This window comes from Apaloderma vittatum, unplaced genomic scaffold (assembly GCF_000703405.1).
Source record: "Apaloderma vittatum isolate BGI_N311 unplaced genomic scaffold, ASM70340v1 scaffold7892, whole genome shotgun sequence".
NCBI classification, from domain to species: domain Eukaryota; kingdom Metazoa; phylum Chordata; class Aves; order Trogoniformes; family Trogonidae; genus Apaloderma; species Apaloderma vittatum.
This window is the reverse complement of record NW_009705267.1, coordinates 66394-86401: the sequence shown is the minus strand read 5'-3', so window position 1 is coordinate 86401 and position 20008 is coordinate 66394. Positions and strand designations below refer to the sequence as shown.

The 20008-nt window shown below is 39.8% G+C and overlaps 1 protein-coding gene across 1 annotated transcript in view; it reads right to left on the bottom strand.

The window, feature by feature from the left end:
• Positions 1-5918: 5918 nt before the first annotated feature.
• Positions 5919-20008, bottom strand: part of LOC104270849 (tetratricopeptide repeat protein 7A-like) — a gene marked incomplete at its 5' end in the record, with an annotated part of 79195 nt that continues 65105 nt past the window's right edge. Inside the window, 4 exons of the mRNA XM_009865325.1 lie at positions 5919-6102; positions 6584-6744; positions 13186-13258; positions 16821-16878. Of these exons, the coding sequence (XP_009863627.1) occupies positions 5919-6102; positions 6584-6744; positions 13186-13258; positions 16821-16878 (476 nt within the window). The remainder of the gene's footprint in view (positions 6103-6583; positions 6745-13185; positions 13259-16820; positions 16879-20008) is intronic.

Below are 20008 nucleotides of genomic sequence, written 5' to 3'. Positions count from 1 at the left end.
GAGCCAGCAGGAACCAAAAAGCGTTCATTTCTCCATCCAGTTGAGAATGTACTTGCAAGAAGTTCATTACATAAGATAAATTCAAGGAGAGAAATAAAAGCAACATCTGCTGTTTCAAAAAGCAGCCGTGCTGAAAGGTCAGAATTTATTCTATTAAGGCCTGACCCATCAAAGAAACTCCAATTTAAAAGATCAACATGTAATGTAGCCAGTTATTACTACCACAAAGTGGTTTGCAGGTTTCATTTTCCTCTGGCTTATCAGTAGTCACTAAGTGTTAAATGTCACATCAAAAACAAGGTGGCAGCCTCAACAAACACACAGCAGGAACCTACAAGAAAACCCACAAAATCGGAGCTTGAAGTCTTAAACACACACAAAGTTACTGACATTCCTTTATGGAACTTCCCACTTGTTCTGAAGTACAGAACCTGTGGGTGGTCAACTATCTCATCTCAAATCAGCCATACTATTCCTGCATTATGGAATTTATTCTTACATTTCCGAAGTGAAGTCTGTGCATTTGCAGAATTTATGTTACCTCTCCAATGACAAAATCAGCATCTAGAAGCACTGCTGCTCACTGTAAAGGTCTTAAATGAATGGAGGCAGTAGTCATTTACTCAGGTGGTAGGAAAAAAAAGTTATTAAGAAATAAAATTGTTTTTTCATCCAGAGGAAAGACTTGAACTATTGCCACTAAAGTTGGAAAGTCACATAGCTATTCCTTCTTTTCATACCATGCTAAGGGAATGTCTGGAGTAGGTTTCCTCTCTAATCTGTTTAATTCCTTTAATTCATACCCTGAACTCTGTGCTATGAGAGAATGAAATTCTCCCCAGATACCACTGATTCCATCAGTATAATTTTGAGATGAATTTATATGTATGCTAACATAAAGCCATTCTTGGCACAAACAGATACGAACCAGCTAGGGGGGTATTTCTTTCCACTGCATTGAGATGGTAAATAGAAGCCTAGCCATGATGAGAAGGCTATCATGCTCAAAAGCCGGATTTTTGTCTTAGATCAGACTGCAGTCTTCAGAAAGGGGTGCATATATCTGTTTGAACCTGCCAAAATAGGAATCCGATCTTGTATTCTGTAACTCAAGAATTTGTTGTGTTTCCTGATGATATAGGGCAAAAAAGAGACAAGAAAAAGGAAGTTAAAAGTGTGGAAATAAATCCAAAACAGAAAAAAAGCCTTAGATTTTTTATCTAGATATTTTTTAGCTTTAAAAGCAAGATATTTTTTAGCTTTAAGGTCTGCAGCTTAATAAGAGTCAGGAGACTAGTCTTCCCTTCATATATTTGGCACACAAATACTCAGTATCATTACCAGTTCCACAGAGCATAGTCCTGATTATTGCAATATACCACTAAAGGGTTTTTCAGGTTGATTTTATATAGACAATAGAGGATTGTTACACACCAATAAAAGCAAACATTCAAGGTTACTGTAACAAAAAACCTAGCTCAACCTTTCTAACTCCACATAACACATCTCTCTTGTTTAAGCGAATCACAGAAGCCTAATATATATTTTGTATTCTTGTAGCACAGTACTGCCATATCACCCATTACTTTGTACTATTGGCTAAGGCATCAAAACACAGATAAAAGCATTTGTGGGTCACTCACCAACCAGGGTGTGTACATACCATTGCAAGAAGTCAATTTACAAAAGCTCCACCCTTACAAGTTTTGAATATCCTATTTATAAAAGTTGTCTAGCACGATCAAACGCTACAGGAAAAAATATTAAATTATCTCTGCTTTAGGTCCTCAGATTTTGCACCCTTCAGGATTTCAAACAAAACAATATTCTGAGAATTCTAATAAACTGTTTTATCACCATGTGCTTTTACAAGATGTACCAGGCTTCCTTGCCTTTTGCTTAATGATGAACTGGAAGTATAAAACCAGGCTGATCAGATTCTCTAAAGCCATACTTGTAAAGCCAAGTGATGCCTCCACCACTTTTGTGAGAAAAGTGGTAAGAAAATACAACCACATTACCTGGGTGTGAGGTGGGAGAGGCAGAAAGTACAACCATCTTGAAGTAAAAATTGTAGTATAGACTAGGCATAACACAAAGGTTTGCAAACCATTGACAGAGAAAACTGACTTCTTATTCCCCCTGAAGATTATAGGCAAGAAGACAGTTCTACTTCATGGCTGTTACAAATATTACAATGCTCCATTACTGCCCATAGAGATATCACTCAAAGAAGGCATCAACAGTTTATTTTCAACATAGAAGAAACAGCTGACATATAATGGAAAAAGAATTCAAACTGGAAACACCACTTTAATAATGCATTTTGAGATTCTGATTTTACATCAGTGTTTTTTGTAGTGAGTGGAAGCACCTGGTAAATGACATTCCTTATATACCACAGAACAGCTCTCTCCACAGTTGGTCTGCACCAGACTATGACAAATAAACCTTACCAGACCATTACTTAATGTGTCGTTAATGAAATTAATGTAGAAGTGATGAAGTCAAGGACATTTGGTGTCAATAAACAATTTCTAATCTAAAAGAGGACTTTGTATTTAGAGGACTGGCTGTAGCAAAAAAGCCCTTTCTGCTAAAACAACACCAAGACAACACACACAATTAATTCCTCACATGAAAATTCCTTCCTTTTTTATTGACAGTCTCCAAGATACGCATTTAATATTTCTTGGCCTCCTGAGCTTTTTTGCGCTACATTTACAGTAATTACTTTTGTGATAGCAAATACCTAGGTAGAACAAAAGCATCTGCATTTGACAGCTACAGTGCTCCAAAACACCGACCCACCTGCTTCTTTTTAGGTCTTTAAGTACAGAATAGTAGTGCTTTCTAAAAGTTTTCTGATATTTCCCTTTAAAATCAGTTTTGAGGCCCTGAAAGACGCAGACTAGAGTTGTAGTTTAGGAAAAGAAGGAATATTAGCAGCTATTTATTTAAGAGCCTTACGATTCCTGTGCCGCATGCAGAGCTACTACAGATGCAAAGATGTGATCATTTTACAAAACATTCACTGTCACATTGGGCAGCAGTTAGGAGCTGTTGTAGGTTACACTAGAAGAATGGATTGTTCTAACTTGAGGGGTAGCTGTCCAGGAGACAAAAAAAAAAGTTGACAAACAACAGATTAGGTTTTGAGAAGTAGTCTGGGAGCAATTATAAAGCAATAGAGTATCCATAAATTTGATATCCTATTTTCAATCTCAGGTTAGATGCAACCTTAATTTTTTTTCCAATGCTAAGAGCCAACAAATTAGAGCTAAAAGATGACCAGAGAGCAAAATAGTCTCTAGAAGAGTGAGTGAGTCAGGAGGACAAAGTCAATTTTCCGCAAGCAAAACAGGAAAAAGGAAATATTACCAGCTGAAGGTAAAGGAATAAGTCAGACAGGCTCTCTGGTGGCTTCTCCAGTCTGCCAGATATACGGTACTTCTGTATGGAGCACTGTGAGGTGTCACTATAGGCTTTAAAAAGGGAAATACTTTCTAAATAAACAATGCATTATTTTAAGAAGATCACTGGGAGGGCAAGAGGAGTGCTCACTAATATTGTTTCTTCCATGTAAAAAATCCCTCCCTAAGACAAGCCTGGAGAGGTAATGACAGCCAGTCCCAGGCAGAACAGTGCACAAAAGGCTGACCTTTGAGTAGGGAAAAAATAAAAACAATCCATCTTAAGAAAGGCTTGTGATTAGCATCATTGACCTGGAGGGGAGATAATCAATACTATTGGGAGGAGCCTTCTCTCCCGAATGTGCTGGAGCTAGTGCTCTGAAATATGTAACAAAGCCAACTGTTGCTACTGCATTTATTAACTTCTTTTAAAAGCACACCAACATTGACAATATGTGAAAACTCTTAAATTTTCTCCTGGGCAGTCTGCCTCTGTAGGATTAAGTGATTTTTCAGGTGGTACCTCTCATGTAAAAGTTGCTTTATTTGTAGCTTCTCAAGGCATTGTTCTACTGGGTCATTCCATCTCGCAATATGTCCAATATAACTAGTTCTCACTCTTCTTCTATCCAGTCTTCCTCCATCATTGCTTGATGGTACATCCAAGGGCTCAAATTCAGTCACTCAATGACTGAATTGTAATGCATTTGTTAATATGTGCCGCCTTTCAGGTGGAAGTGATCTTCCTCAGTTCATTTTTCTGAACAATTTCTGCTTTTGGATATCCAGCTGCTCTTCAACATTCTTCTCCAATGGCTTGATCCAAAAACATTCCAGTTCATTTCTCACTGTACTCAGTGTCTAGCTTTTGTATCCCTCGTCCCTATGGACCACACTGATCACTGAGATGTGAAGTAAATGTTTACCTTTAAACACTCCAAAAGGGGTATTTCTAGATACATGTGTCAGTGTTAGGGGGTTCATGCCAAAGGGTGTTACGTGTTAGATGAGCAATGCAGTATATTTTTTCAAATTGCTTCAGCCACTAATCATCTGCATCACATCTTGAATGATTACTTCTTTAAAATATATAATGAAAGAATTTAATGTGAAAATAAAAAAAAGTAGGAACAAACTCATCTCAGTTACATAAAGTGAGAGACCAATGAAGAAGTATGAGACATCTGTAGTTTGATCCAACTAAGATCTTAATTTTTTATGTATTATTCTTTCTTTTGTTTAGGATATACTTCCGGGTAATGCTTACATTTTTTTGCCATCTACAGAGCCCTAAGGTCCCTTCATGCATCTTTCATCTTTTTCTTGATAGATGCCATCAAACTATGCTTCCAAAAAGAGCTGTCATTAAGAAGGGAGCCCCTGGGCACCACATTACACAGCTGCCTGATTCATATCAATGCGAACTAGGAAAAGCAATCAACCACTTTAAATACAGCTTTAAAATCCTGCAGTTGAACTTGCCTATGTTATTTAAATGAAATATTGTATAGTCATTCCATGTAGTAGTAAAATTTACTACGATTTTTATATAAGGCAGTAACAACTGGAGATACACAATAGCATCAGGTCTTTCTCCCTTCAAAGAAGTTTTACAAAGCTGTAAAGGCCTCCTAGAATAAACCATACTTCAGACTTCTAGGAAGTCCAGAACACTTTCAGATTTGGTATAAACTGCAGATATATTCTGTTACTCTTCTTGCCTTACCCACACCTCACTGGATTCCTATTCCTCTTTTTCTTCAGAAATGCTTTAAAAAAATGTATTTTTTTCTCTCTCTTGCAACTCTGATACTCTTTCTCCGTTCCCTCACTCCTGAGTTACTTGCTGGCTGGGTTAGAGATAGATAGACCCACACTGGAGGCAGGCTAGTCACAGCAGCAGATGGAAGAAGCCAACCCCTACTCCTGCATGCATGTGTACCGGTGAATGAGTCTCACTGCCAACTGTGTTACGGACCGCAGCACGTGCAGGCAGCAAAGACAGGTTCTTCCAAGATGACACAGTCTAGCAAGTCTGTGCCTAGGAGTGGTAATGAACAAGTGTTTTTCACTGCCAATATTAATTGCTTCTATCAGAAATGACCTATTCTGCTACTCCTTTCCAGGCCTTTCTGCACATGAAGATAGGCACTGACAGAAGCAAAGGAGATCATATTCTTTCCTGCTTCGGGGAAATCAGATTACCACAGAGTACACAGGAACCCACCCAGCAGTCCTCCGAGATACTTTGCACACAATGTTTTCATTGTTTTGTCCTCCCCTGGAACTTAAATTGTCAGTAAGTGCTTGAGGAAAGATCCAGGACTTGATGGACCCGTATTGGTGAATACTTTATTCCTCACAACCAACTAGTTTCTTCTTCCTCTTCCACCTCTATCTCATTTATCTTTGAGTGTTTGTAATGCTCAATGAACATCTGACCTTTAACTGTATGATGCAGACTTTGACTGTACAAAAGTGGGTTTTTTGCTATGCTTATTACTTTCAAACCACAAAACGCAATTTAGCAGCCACTGGAGTATCTCCTGTTTCAATCATACCCATGTTCACACCCTGAAGAGATACTGGCTCCATATTAAAAGCCTTTCCATTACTGATTTTCACTTTGTTCTCAAAGATGTGCACTGACAGCCTTAGTTCCTCATATACAGCCAAACTATCCTTTTGTCTACACATTATTACAGTTTTCAACCAATTGTTTTTCCCCACTGTGTTATTGCAGCAAGCTGTGTCATACATGAGCATCTAAAGAATGGTCAATATTTGTCATTAACCAGCAAGTTTACCAAATATAAAATTACTTGTGATACAGAGAGACACCATAGTTGTTTCTTACTCGTTTCTCCACACGTAAGGAGACATACAAAAAAGTACAGGGAGAAAACACCACCAGCACAATACAGAAACACAAGTACTGGAAAAGCAAACAAGAGCAAGGATTAGTTTTAAAAGCAGAAAGACCATGAAGACAGACAATGAAAAGAATACCCTAAGCCTCACAAATTTTAGCTTCACAGTACACACAGAAGGAGAGTGACACACCAGTAGCACACCTTATTTAACAGGCTTCTTGTGTATAACTGAGGACAACAGAGCCAGTGAACAGATTGTTCCTGACTGGATGTACCGTGTCATGCAGTAACTCTTACCTAAAGCTTTCTGGGTATTCATCAACAGCCATGTTGATCACATCCAGTGCATGCTGATAGTGCTTCTGAGCTGAAAAGAGGAGGGCCAGTAAATGAAGTGAATTCATGTCATCTTTGCATAGCTGCAGTGCTTCTTGAAGATGTTCTATAGCATCAGAAATCTGAAGAGGAAACAGAGTAGAAATAAAAAAAGAACACATTTCTCCTTCAATCCTACATTACACCCCCAAAGTAAAAACAAATACAGTCCCTAGAAATTCTGAAGAAATCCTACTTAGGCACCTGTGAGAAATACCTCTACTATCTGAACAGTTTGCCAAAATTAACAGACTGCACGGCTTGAAAAACCCCACACGTTCTAGAGAAAGTCTGCAGCATTACTAAATCACTGCTTATAAACCGGAGCAGCAGACCTGATCCAATCACACCCCTTTCACTTTGGCATGGTGCTTCTATGCTGTAAACAGCTCCACTACAGAGGCCTAATTCTCAACTCCACTTTCCGTGATGGGTGGCTGACTTTATCGGGGGAGGGAGGAAGCATTACACATCTCTGCTGCATTTTGTCTCTCGTGATGGCTATACAAGGCTTTTCATGACTTTGATCAAGAATATAAAACTTAAGTTTGAATGCTGAAATGTAAGAGAGTCAAGATTCAAAACACTGACAGAAAAAGAAAGAATTTTGCAGGCAGCAATCTAAAGAGCAGTCCTGACACAGCAGCAGCACGTCATTAGAATCAAATCTCACTTGGTAGAAAGCTTAACATCTATAGTAAATGCAGGTATATCACATGTTCCTTGTGATCCAAAACTGTATTTTAGGCTATCTGTTCGCAAGTGGACTTTAGTAAATTTTCTTTCCTTTGGCTATCAGTAAGTTTTATATGGAGGGTTTTCTTTAAGATTCCTAGTGCTTGAAATTACTGTTACTTAAATTATTGCAGAACTGTGTTTGGCCCTGCAAAAAACCAAGCATACAAAAAAGCATAATTTCTTTTCCTCATATACATTTTCCTTCTCCTTCCCTTAAGGGATAGAGAACATAGTTCTTTCTTTCCTACTACAAGAACTTCCCACCTAACAAATCTCTGAAGACATTCTCCTGCCTTGGCATACTATCAGTGTGAAATTCCCACTGCCTCCACAGATCACTCAGGAAAACTGTAGCACATAATTAAGGAAAGCAACAATTACACTGCCTGTGGTTACAACAGAGGATGCCCATTATGTATATCCCAGGTATACTTCTGGGAACACGGTACATTTTCTGTTTGTGGAATAACCTCATCCTAACGTCCCAGTGACATTTCACTCTTACTGCACAAATGCAAGCCAAAGTACTTAACTACTCTATTACTGGTGACTGTGTGCAACTGCTCCACACACATAACCCCAAACTGGCATCTGGCCCACAGCTTCAAAACTGCTGAATGGCCTGGCTTAAATTCAGGTTGGGATATATGACTGAGTTGCTCAGCTTTAATGAATTACTGCTTGTCAGTGGAGTTCATTTAACCACATGTGTTATTATAGTCTACTGCAAAGCTAAACACATTGGCTTAAATCACCAGTGTCCCCTCAGCAGCTTACTACGACACATTTTCTTACAGTGTAAGAACACTGGCAATGACAAGCAACTTGGAACCAGGACAACAGGTATGAGACTGTGGTGGGCCTGGATCTGCCCATCCACAAAGTTTTTCAGTAGGTATAGCAGAGGTATATAAATCTGACTTGCTCAAAGTTGCTATCAAGACTTCCCAGACTCAAAGCTATGAACACCTCTTATTTTTTCTATTCCCCTGTCACAGACCTGTATGAGTAGTCATAAATAAATGGCAAGTTTAGGGAAAAATAAATTCATTAGAAAAAAAAATAAATAAAATCTGCATACCAAACTGCAGGGGTCTGAGCAACCTGTTCTAGCTGACCCTGCTTTAAGCAGGGATTAAACTGGGTGATCTTCAGAGGTCCGCTCCTAACTCAACTATTTGGATTCCATTCAAAGACCTGCAAAGGCGCTACTATGAATCAAACAGTAATACTTGCAACTCGTGTCTTTACTGAGGGACTTCAAAATCGTAAGGATACTTGACCTTACTTTCATGTGAATGTGGAAACCAAGTCTGAGATTTTGCTTTATATGTGCAAATGACACAACTGCAAATTCATACCTCTAACAGAGGCCAACTATCAAAGAGGCTCTCTGACTCTATTGCAATATACAGAAAATAAAGCAGCACAGAAGTCAGTTGTGGTTCCTCCTGCAAACCTGTGCCAGGTGAATAGGCAGTCACATCCTGTTGAAATAGATATAATCTAAAATAGTTCTCCCCCGTTCTGTAGTTTAGGTCTTGCAATAGTTACATCTCAGTTCAGCGCTTCCCTCTAGCACCATCAGAGTCACAGGCAATGGCTGATCTCGGAAGTTAATAATGATTCCCTGGCACCTCATTGTTCAACTCAAGCCCAAAAAGATACCTTAGTGTTGTCACACCACTAGTAGCCTACACAGTACTGCCACATAATTACAAACAGTGGACGAAACACAGATAGGAAAAAATAACCTGTAATAACATGAAGAGACTATTCTTTTATGGGAAGCATTATATAAAACAGCCTGCAACAGAACAGATATAACACAATACAAACTAAATTTCTAGAATGACAAAAGCAAGATATTTGGCAGCAGTCAACAAATTTCTTTTGAAAAGCAGAGATCAGCGATCTATTGACAGATGTCACAGCTTATTTAGTTAAATAACTAAGTAATATGAGAAAGATGGAAACTGGCAGCCCAGATGGCACCCTGAAACTTCAGGGCTGCAAATGCTGCACTTTAAAAGTAGTCTTACTTCAGCTGGACTGCAAGACCAAGTGAGGCTTGCAATTAGAAGATGCTACCCTTTTCTGATTCATCTTTCTCTTGGTAAGTATGCCACATGTGTCCTGCCCGGTACACAGGTATATTCAGATCACACTGATGAGGAAGGAAAGATACTGCAGTAAGCCAGAAACAGCACCTTGGGGCACTACCAAAATAATGACACAATATGGATTGTTTAGGCTGCCTCTTATACAAGAGAATTTATTTCAATAATGCTACATGCTTCCTTAAAAACAATGCTGGAAGTTACAACTGTAGTGATAAAAAGGAAAACAGTTTGAATGCTAAAAGTGATTCCCAAGAGGAGGATGTATTTGCACATTTTAGAATGGTAAATGAAACAGTATCCCATAATAGGAATTTTCAGGCCTTATGATTTCACATCATATGTGAGTTACAGTTAATGTACCATTAAAACTATCCTCTCCATTTCTTTTTATAGTATAAAGATTAGAGAAAGGAGAAAGCTTTACTGACTGGCAAGAGCATCCTTTGAAAACAAATTTGTTACAGTCCATCAGAACTTCAGGGAACAGGCACGGACATACCTGTAAGTTAAGTTACACTTAAATCTTCCTACAAGCTGGTTTTGATCACTGGAAAAATTCTAGATAGAAAAGCAGCGTGTTGCCGTTCAGCAGAGGAGGCACTAACTTGGCTGGAAGAAATACAGACCAGAATTATCCACATCCAGCAGTCACTGAAAGAAGCACTGACTAAAACAGCTCCCCTTTAGGGGCAAAGAAAAGACAGCAGCCTTGCCTTCTTGAAACCAGAATAAAAACTGTGGAAAAAATATTTCCTTAACTGATGTTTATCTTATTTTTACACCCAGACACTCTGGAAGGCGGTAGGTGTTTTTTGGCTATTGCCACTTGAAACTTCAGGTCTCTTGGCAGCCCACAGATGAAACTGATAAGCAAGACCTCTAATTCTCAGCTGCTGGCCCCTGGCTGTCTTCCCCTTCCTATTTTCATGCAAAGAAAGGTCAAATCAAATCAAGTATAAAAGTGGTATGAAACCCCCATATGTTGTTTTTATATATCCAATACTGATTTACATGGTATTCAAGGTCAAAAACAACACCACTCCCAAAAAGAGAAAGGAACCAGCACTTAAAATTACCAACAGCACTGACTCTCTCGAGTCATCTCCATAGAAACTGGGCTGCTAAAAAACAAGGCAAGGCATTAAAATCAGTGAGCTTTAAAATGTTCATTCCACCTTGTTTTTGCTGATCCAAATGCTGTTACCACAGAAACAGAAACAGCAGCTGAACCAGCCTCCCCAACTTGGGAGCTACAAGTCTCATTTGGTGATCAGCTTGGCCAGCCGCCAGCCAGGTGCCACAGGTGGAAACAACCACCACAGCAAATACTGACCTTGGCCTTCTGGCACTTCAGCTTTGGGGGAAAACCAGACTGAGACTCCCTCCCTTACAGAAGAGGATATTCTAACTCTGTATTTTGCTGAAAAATCCACCCTAAAATGTGGTGGGCTGATGTAGACCTTTCAGGAGTTACAGGAGTCATCTTTAAGACACAGAGCCACATGCACAAACACAAGCATGAAACACATCAATGTCATTATCCACTTTGGTTGCTGGTGGTTTTCAACTGCCAGCTCTATGAAAACCTTTTATAACCATTCCTCTTCTTGTCATGTTCTCATCACGTCTCATAAGGAAGCTTATGTTTTTCCATTTCCCCTTTCCCAGTGCTGACAGAGACACGTGCTATGGGAAATATTTTATAGAGTCTTCCAAGGAAGATGAATTGCCTCAGCTTTGCTTGGCACTCTACCCAATGGCTGCCTCTCTTGCTTTGCTCCATGAAAACGCTCTTTTATCTACACAAGCTGATACCTAGATTTTTCAGTGTTGGGTAAGGTTACCTCATTTATTGACCTTGACTATGGAAACAAAAAGGCCTATTTGTTGAGAATAACATTCAGGTATTGTATTATAACCTATTGTGTAGGAATGGTCTGATTTGTTGCTACTGTAGCATTGCCTGGTGAAAGCCCTAACTCTGACATTCAATGGTTAATGCAATCTATCAAAAAAAGGTATCATTTAACTTTCAGTTAATCAGAAAGAGAATATATTAGATACTTAAAATAATTAAAGATATTAAAAATGCATTACCAAATGTTTATCATTAAGTAAACTGGCAAAAGAAGAGTATGAAATTTTACAGCAGTCTAAAAATAAAGATGTCTCAGGTATCTCCTCTCTCTCCAAGCAGGCGTTAAAGATTTATATCTCACTAGACAGAGAAGAGCAGGAGCAGCATCGCCAGGGTCAGGCTGGCACTACATAACACACTTAGATTGCCCATCTGTGGTGGTAGAGGTGACTGGCAGAACATAAAGGATGAAAATACACAGGTGAGGTAGACAAAAGAGAAAGTGAACATAAGGACAAGAGACTGAATGGAAAGAACAGGAGGGAAGAGAAATGATCAAAAGAGACAGCACTGTAGAGACAGGCTATAACTGGAGAAAAAGACAGGGTAATGAGTTAAAATGCAGTGGACCAGTAACAGTAAAATCGACAAAGAATCAATGACCACAGAAATCTTGACTTTAACAATAGCAGCTGAAAAGCTGTAATGCTTTTACTCATGGCAAGAAGCAGAAGCAGCAGATCAGATAACCTCCCTAAGAAGCAAAAGCTGTGAGAGAAAGAAAGGTAGCTGGATATTTTTTAATGAAAGACCCTTAGCAAATGGCATCATAAAGCAGCCAGTAGGCAGATGAGAAAGTTGAATAAGCCATTTTAATTATCCTTTCTTATTGCAGGCTTCCTCACAAAACAGCGCTCTCATTGTGAAAGGGTTACAGAAGTGACATTATCAAGATTGTGCTCTCTTGGAACAATTAGTTTAACCTAATGAACACTCAGCTCCCCTAATCAGCTCAGGAAAGTAAGAAGGATCCAACCGTTTGATTCTGTAGTGTGGACTAAGGAGAGAAAACTGCAGCAAGCAGAAAGCATGCCAAAGAAGGAAACTATGATGATGAAATTTCAAATCTAGCTAGAGAAGCATTTTAAAAAAATCAGGGCAGCTCCAACAAAGATTTTGGCTTTTGAACAGAAGGGACAGAGAAATGAAACACATTCCAATTACTGAAAGAAGGGACAGAAAAATAAAACATAGCCCAAATGTTTTGATTTTTTTTTTCTGAAAGGCAGTGCAGTGTATTGTCTGATCAGCTCAATTTTTACGAGTTAACACCTGCAGCAGCATTCAAATACCAACTAATCCCACTTGCTGCAGAGCTCCAGCACCCGGCGAAGCCCAATGTGCCTAAGTATGGAATAAACCAATCCTCAGCGCAGAGAGCGTGCAATCTGCTGTGATACAGAACCAGGCAGTAATGAGAGAGCCTTCGGAGCAGCCTGCAGCAGGACACAGCATGATACCCAGGGAACAGGAATAAACATCTCACTCGCCCCACACAGACAAAGTTGCTCCAAGTGGGAACAGCACTGCTTAGGAGTTAGAGCTGAATGCATGCCCTGGGGAATGTCATTCCACATGCTGTACAATTATTATTTTAAAAATAGTAATAAAAAGAAATCTACACAAATATATTCTGATTGCGTGTTATCAATTACAACATAGAAAGGAAGCGAGTCTGGGTCTCGTTCAAGCAGACTGTCCTCTCACCCTCTCATGACTCAGTGGTTGCCAATTTTTGCACATACCTGTCTGACAAGAGCCAGCTGCAGCGATAGGTAGAGGATGATTTGGTGATCTTCTGGGGCCAAGTCACGTGCTCTTTAAGGACAGCCACACAATACAAAAAGAAAAGTGACCATTAGATTGTACTTTGCAGAACTCCTTTGCCATGAGTTACACACTAACGCAGAACAAAACCCATTCCTCTCCTACAGAAAACTAGCTCAGTAACAGGAGAGCACACTGAAACTAGACAAAAAGTAGATCAGTGCTGGCTCGGCTAACCCAGGCTCACAGGAACAAGCATAGAATCATAGAATGGCATCGGCTGGAAGGGACCTTAGAGATCATCTAGTCCAACCTCCCTGTCACGGGCAGGGACGCCTCTCAACTAGATCAGGCTACTCAAGGCTCCGTCCAACTTGGCCTTGAACAGCCCCAGGGAGGGGGCAGCCACAGCATCTCTGGGCAATTTATTCCAAAGTCTTGCCATCCTCGTACTGAAGAAGTTCTTCCTAAGATCTAATCTAAAAGCATGAGAAACACAACTGCCAGGATGTTATGCAACTTACATGCTCCTTCATTAAATGCCACAATGTTTTGGAACTTAGATAACTGATACAGAGTGAGTAGCTCTTAAGTCATTACAGATCCATTAATGTACTGTTTTAAGTAATTGAGGTGAAGAGATCGTTGTCCAACTTGTTTCTATATAGTCACTTTTAAAAAAGTAGTAGAGGGTTAGGTGAGCACTGAAAAGTAAAAATTGTTTCTGCTATTATTGTGACTACATAGAGGACTAAACATCAGGAGCCCATGATGTGAACTGGTGCTCAAACAACACAAAACATCCTCTACCCTGCAGCTTCTAGTCTAATTGTTAACAGCAGTCTCCTAATTTGAAAAGGGAAGACACTGAGGGAGGAATGAGGATTTGATGGCTGTAGCTGAGCCTAGACCAAAGCCAAGGCCCTTACTTGTCAAGCTTGGATCTCTTAGACACCACCTTCTAGTCCACAGTGGGCAACAGGGTGCACTGCAGTGATCCCTTGGCTAGTGAAGGCTGCAGTGCCTCTAGAACCAGGAGTGGAGGCCCATCAAACAGGCCTGTGCAAGGCAGGGACCAGGGATGGGCAACCAGGTAGAGAACTGTCCCTCTCAGACTATGCTGAGGATGAAACTGCAGTCTGAGCTTCCTAGCCAGGGGAGAATCCATTAACCAAAGCAATGTGAAGATGAAGTTTTGATGACCTAACTAAGAACAATACGGGGCACTTGCTCATGCCAGACAGCAGCCCAGTCCAGGGACCAGTGAACTGTCCCCTTCTTGATCCATAGTGCTAATTCCCAGTTCTGTGGCACAGAGAAGTCATGTCACATGGGAAAGATGGGGAAAGAGGAAGGTCCCTTTTAGCCAACTGACATCGCTGACCTCTTTCTGGCCTGTGTTCCAGGACACCAGGGAAGCCTGCACCTGTATCACACTGCACAAAGAGAGCACAATTAATGTGCTTATGAGAGAGAAATGACAGGCTGACAAGGCCGGAGGTTAAAAACACTACCAAAACTATTCATTTGCTAATAAGAAACAAATACACAAACAAAAATAAAAGAATTACTTCAGGGAACACACCATACAGCATTTTAATGGCAGCCACCTCTCAAGTGCCATCTTAGCTTGTGAGGAAGAAGCTGTTGCAGCTGACTTTTATAACTAATTGATGTAGAATGAACTAATTTAATACGGACTGAATGTGTCCTGTAACTCTGCAAGTCAAAGTAGCACTCAAGGATTCTGAAGCAATGTCAAAGCCATCAAGGCGCAATTAGCACAGACAAGTTGTTAATTTCTAACTTCATTGAAAAAAACTAAACCAAAACACAAAATAACCCAAAATCCAGAAACAAAGGCAAAACAAAAAACACCCCAAACCAAATAACAAGACTCCACAAGATAGAACCCAGCTTTACTCTAAGCTGTTGGAGCAGAGTGAGCTACATCTTTAGCAAAGGGCACTTGCAAAACCTTCAGTAGCCTCTCCAACAACAAATAACAGAGGAAAGTTCACATGGGTGTACTGGAGATTAATAGTGCTTTTGGAAAGAAACAAAGGGTTGTTACTTTAAGTTTCCTCAAAATGTATGAGAAAAAATATCTCATCTAATCTTCCAGCTGCAAAGACCACTTATAAAAGACAACTACAAGACAAACCATGGCCTGAGAGATTGTACAGGTACTTTAAAAACAGGTGGAAAAAACAAGGAAGAGGTGAAAAGAAAAGAAACAAACCAAACTCAGGCATTCAGGAAGATACAGCTCCCTACCACATCACCCCTGTTGGCTGAGGTTTGAGTATCTAATGTTTGGCTAGAGGTTTTGTCTGCTTCCTAGCTACAGTTAAGATACCATGAAAACAAGCCACAGCCAGTGGGAAAGGTCAAAGGATAACGATAAACACTGGTGCTCCACAATTACATCAAAATTGGGCAGTATTGAAAGTATTACACTGGAGTACACAATCTAGTATACTTCAAGTATATTCATGATTTAAAAAGCGACTGAATATACAGCTTTTTAAAATTCCATTTTTCAGATTTCCATAAGGTAAATATCCACAATTACATCTGTGGTTTCAGCTTACTACTTGCTCTTGCAATGACTGTAAAACCAGTGCAAGGCAAACATGCTGGACTCCTTGCTCAGCATCAGAAAAACAGCTAAGGTCCTGTTCAACCATGTTCAACCTGTCACATGCACTTTTGAGATAACATAGGTCCCAATTTTTTTTCACTTTTGTAACACATTTACACACTAAACCCAGAATTAGATACTTCAGCCCAAGACTTAGACCATATAAGCTTCCATTTAGTTAAGTCTGTAGTCATCTACGTTTATATCACTAACCACCCAAACACCACCTAATGTGTTTTAGGTGGTGTTTAGTTGTAGCAGGGTCAGGAAGCTCACACCTCACCTCTCTTAACAGAACTAACAAAAAAGGTTTTTAACACGAACAGTTTTACCTGAGGTAACCATAATTGCAGAGGAGTTTAACTTGCAGATACTTTCAGGGCTGAGACTTTGGATCAGACTCCCCACAAAATACTGTGGTAAAGAACTGGTGAGTGGTGGCTGCTTTGTACCACTAACTCCATAGCCCCTTTTTCACACAACAGCTCATATAAACGCTCATTGGTACAGCAATCACCCCCTCCTTGGTAAGCCAGGTCTCCCCACAGCAGCCTAGGTGTAGTGGTGATAGCACTTCCCTACCATGAGGAAAACAGGAGCTTAAGCCTGCTTCACACAGGAAGGGAGATAAAATGAGCTTTGCACATTTGCCTCCTGGTACCGCATAAGGAAGTTGTATCTCCCAGCACCGTAGCTCTTACTGCAGTTAATTTGGGGCTAAGGCTATTTCTGTCTAGTGGCAGAACAGGTACTCGTACCTTGGATATTCAGTCAAATAATCACTGCATTTAGCCATCACAGGAACAGTTTTGACAGACTATTGCTCGTATCTACTGAACTGTTTTTAAACTTTCAGGCAAGGAAGATTTGAACAGAAGAAAAAAAAAACCTAACACATTAAAAAGGACAATAACTCTGAATTCATCCAAAGAAATACACAGTGCAAGAAACTGCCAGATTCCTACTCACCTCTCCAAAGTCTGAAGTGCTTTCTTGTTTAATTCATCCTGAGCGCCCTTCAGAGTAGCTGTAGAACAAGATTTAATGCCACTTAGAGCTGAACTCAATATTTCAGAGTAAATGAATAAATAGTTACACATGCATAGTATTTCAAACTGGGAGCATAAAATCTGTGGAAATCTGGTGGTGTGTGTGTGTTCATGGCTGGAAAACATGCCATTTTGTTTTTAAAGAACAACACAAAACTAGTATTTTAACTTGAAATCTCAATTTAATTTTTCTTACAGAATCTTCTGACTCCCTTTGTCTGAAATGCCAAAGCATTTTTTATTTACATGTGCCACTGAAGGGGTCTGGGAGAAGGAGACATACACTAACTAAATACTAAGAGCATAACAGGCCCTCTGCCAGGTTGGTGCATATGCTAAAAGCAGTAACTAGCAGCATATTCTGACTCAGATACAGACTGTTTCCATCACCATCTTCATGTAGGAGGGTGTTGGAGGTTGAACAGTGAACATCAGGAGCCAGATTTACAGCTCTGCCAAAAGCCTTGACAACACGCCACCTCCCTTGAGACCACAAGGGACTTTTAGGCTACTTGGGGTGTGGCTTCAGTCACTAATTTCCTCCTTGGTGCCTCTGCTCAACTAACAGATCCTAACCACTACACCTACTTCTTGATACGTGAATTAATTCCTAACTAAAACCATAAAAGGAGAAGAATCAAGTTCTTGTTATGCCAACGTATCACACGATACCAGCATCTTCAAGAGCAAGGGGAATGGAGAAAGAGCTTAGAGAAGCATGGCTTTCCCAGATCTAAAACATCTGGAAAGCTAGTGATAATTTTCAGAAGTACACTGGCTGTCTTTGTCCTGGTTCTTAATTTTCAGATTTTGCAAAGCAATTGTTTCTTGTTCTGCCTATCCTGAATTTGAGAGCTACTTATCAACAGCACAAAGAAGTGGTGAGTAGTTAATCCATCAGTAAACACCCATCCATGAATATATTTGACTTAATGCATCACGTCAGTGTCAGCTCCACAATAAGCAGGTAGTAAGTAGCATATACTTAAACAATAAAAACAGATAAAATTCAAGTATTCTTTAAAGTTACTAAGACGAAAGAGTTGTGTTCTTCTACAAGACATGCAAAGGTAATCAAAAGAAACTTTGAAAGTAATTTATTTTATTGAAGTAGCTATAGTGAATAGACTTTTTTTTAATTATTCCTACATCGTCCCACGGTTCTTCAAAACACAAGGTTCTTTTGGGAGGAGCAGTAATCTTCAGGGATTTCCCCAATCATAAAGATCAAAAATTGCTTATGCCACCAAATCTACTCAAAGTATCAAAAACTGAACAAAAATTTTGCAGTTTAAAGAATAAATTTGAAGACACTGACTTTCATGCAAAATGCATTATTTATTAGGAGTAGCTGAAAATACTTCAGGTCCACTGCCAAATACTGGAAAAAAGGTAACAGAGGAGGAAAGTTTAGAAAAAATACGAAAAATCAGGATTCATATAAACATAAAAATGCTTGAGGAGCTATTACAAAGGATTTGATCATAGCTATAAACAGTCATCCAGAAAAATATATCAGATTCTGTTTCTCATGGAAATTACGAGATCCCTCATGCAAGTTACACAGCAGTTCTGGAGATGCCACACAATGACAAAGACTGAAAGAACTTCTAATATTTGTCCCCCCCCAAAAAACATCAAATGGGAAAGGCTAGGAGAACTTTCAGTCAAATACTTTGCTAAGTGGAGGCTAATGTTCAGCTTGCAGTCAGAAAAATATGATATGGAAATGAAGCAACTGCAACTAGTCAGTTTTGTCTTTGCACTACTGAGAAACAGCATCTAAGTCCCATCTCCCACAATATGAACTGCATCTTCAGCTACAACTAAGCTGGAAATCTAGTTGTCCATCTCTAGATTTGTGTCTGACTTGGATAAACACGTTGAAATTTATCTCTGACAATATTGAGGATTGATGCTGCAAATTAACCATGCTATTTACAGGACATTTACAACTAAAGGAGATAAATTAGGGGGAGGAAAAAAAAAAAAGGCAATGAAATGTGATTTTGGGAGAGATGAATCAAAAAAAGCATGGCCAGCAGGTCAAGGGAGGTGATTCTCTCCATCCACTCTCATCAGACCCCTCCTGCAGCACTGGGTTCAGCTCTGGGGCCTCCAGGATAAGAACAACATGGATCTGCTCGAGTGAATCCAGAGGAGGGACACAAAGATGTCAGAAGGGTGGAAAATCTCTCTTACGGAGAGAGACTGAGAGACCTAGGATTGTTCAGCCTGGAGAACAGAAGGTTCTGGGGAGACTTTATTGCAGCTTTTCAATACTTAAAGGGGGCTTGTAGGAAAGATGAAGAGACATTTTTTTACGACAGCCTGTAGTGACAGGACAAGGGGTAACGGTTTTAAACTCAAATCTGGAAGATTTTGATTAGACATAAGGAAGAAATTCTTTACTATGAGGGTGACAACACACTGGAACAGGTTACCCAGACACACTGTAGATTACCCACTCTGAGAATTGTTTAAAGAAGTTGTCTTCACTGCAACTCACTTGTATCACCGAAAAACTCTCACTCTCAGTTCTACCAACTAAAATGCAGTTAGGACTTAGATAAAAACAATCTGCTAAGCAGTCTGACCACAGCAAGGCAGAGAGCACAGAGGAGCTCTGTGCTGAAACTTCAGCAGTTATTCCTGTATGACACGGTGCTTTTGCAAACGCCACCTTGGGAGTCCGAGATTTGTTTTTCTAAAGCACCCTGGGGTTTTAAAAGAGCTTAAGCCTTACTAAAAATCAACAGAATCTTCAGCAACATTTTTGTAGCTAAATATGAAGCTCAAATCACATTTGAAAACAGAGTAGGGTAAGTTTTGTGTTAGTAAGCAGATGAAGCACAGTAGGTGTGAGTGCACAGAATGAAACACTTAATGCTGAGGATCAGCATCAATACTACAAACAGGGGGACAGGGGTTTAGTTCTAGTCTTGTATCACAATCTGAACACCCATTAGCAGGTGCAGCATATTCAGGTCTAGTTTTACGGGAAATAGTTCAGTTTGTTTTGTGCCAAGTGTTCTAGTACACGAATACAGAAGTGGAGGGTAACGGAGAGAGAGATTTCAGAAATACATTTCTCATCCCAGCTAAAAC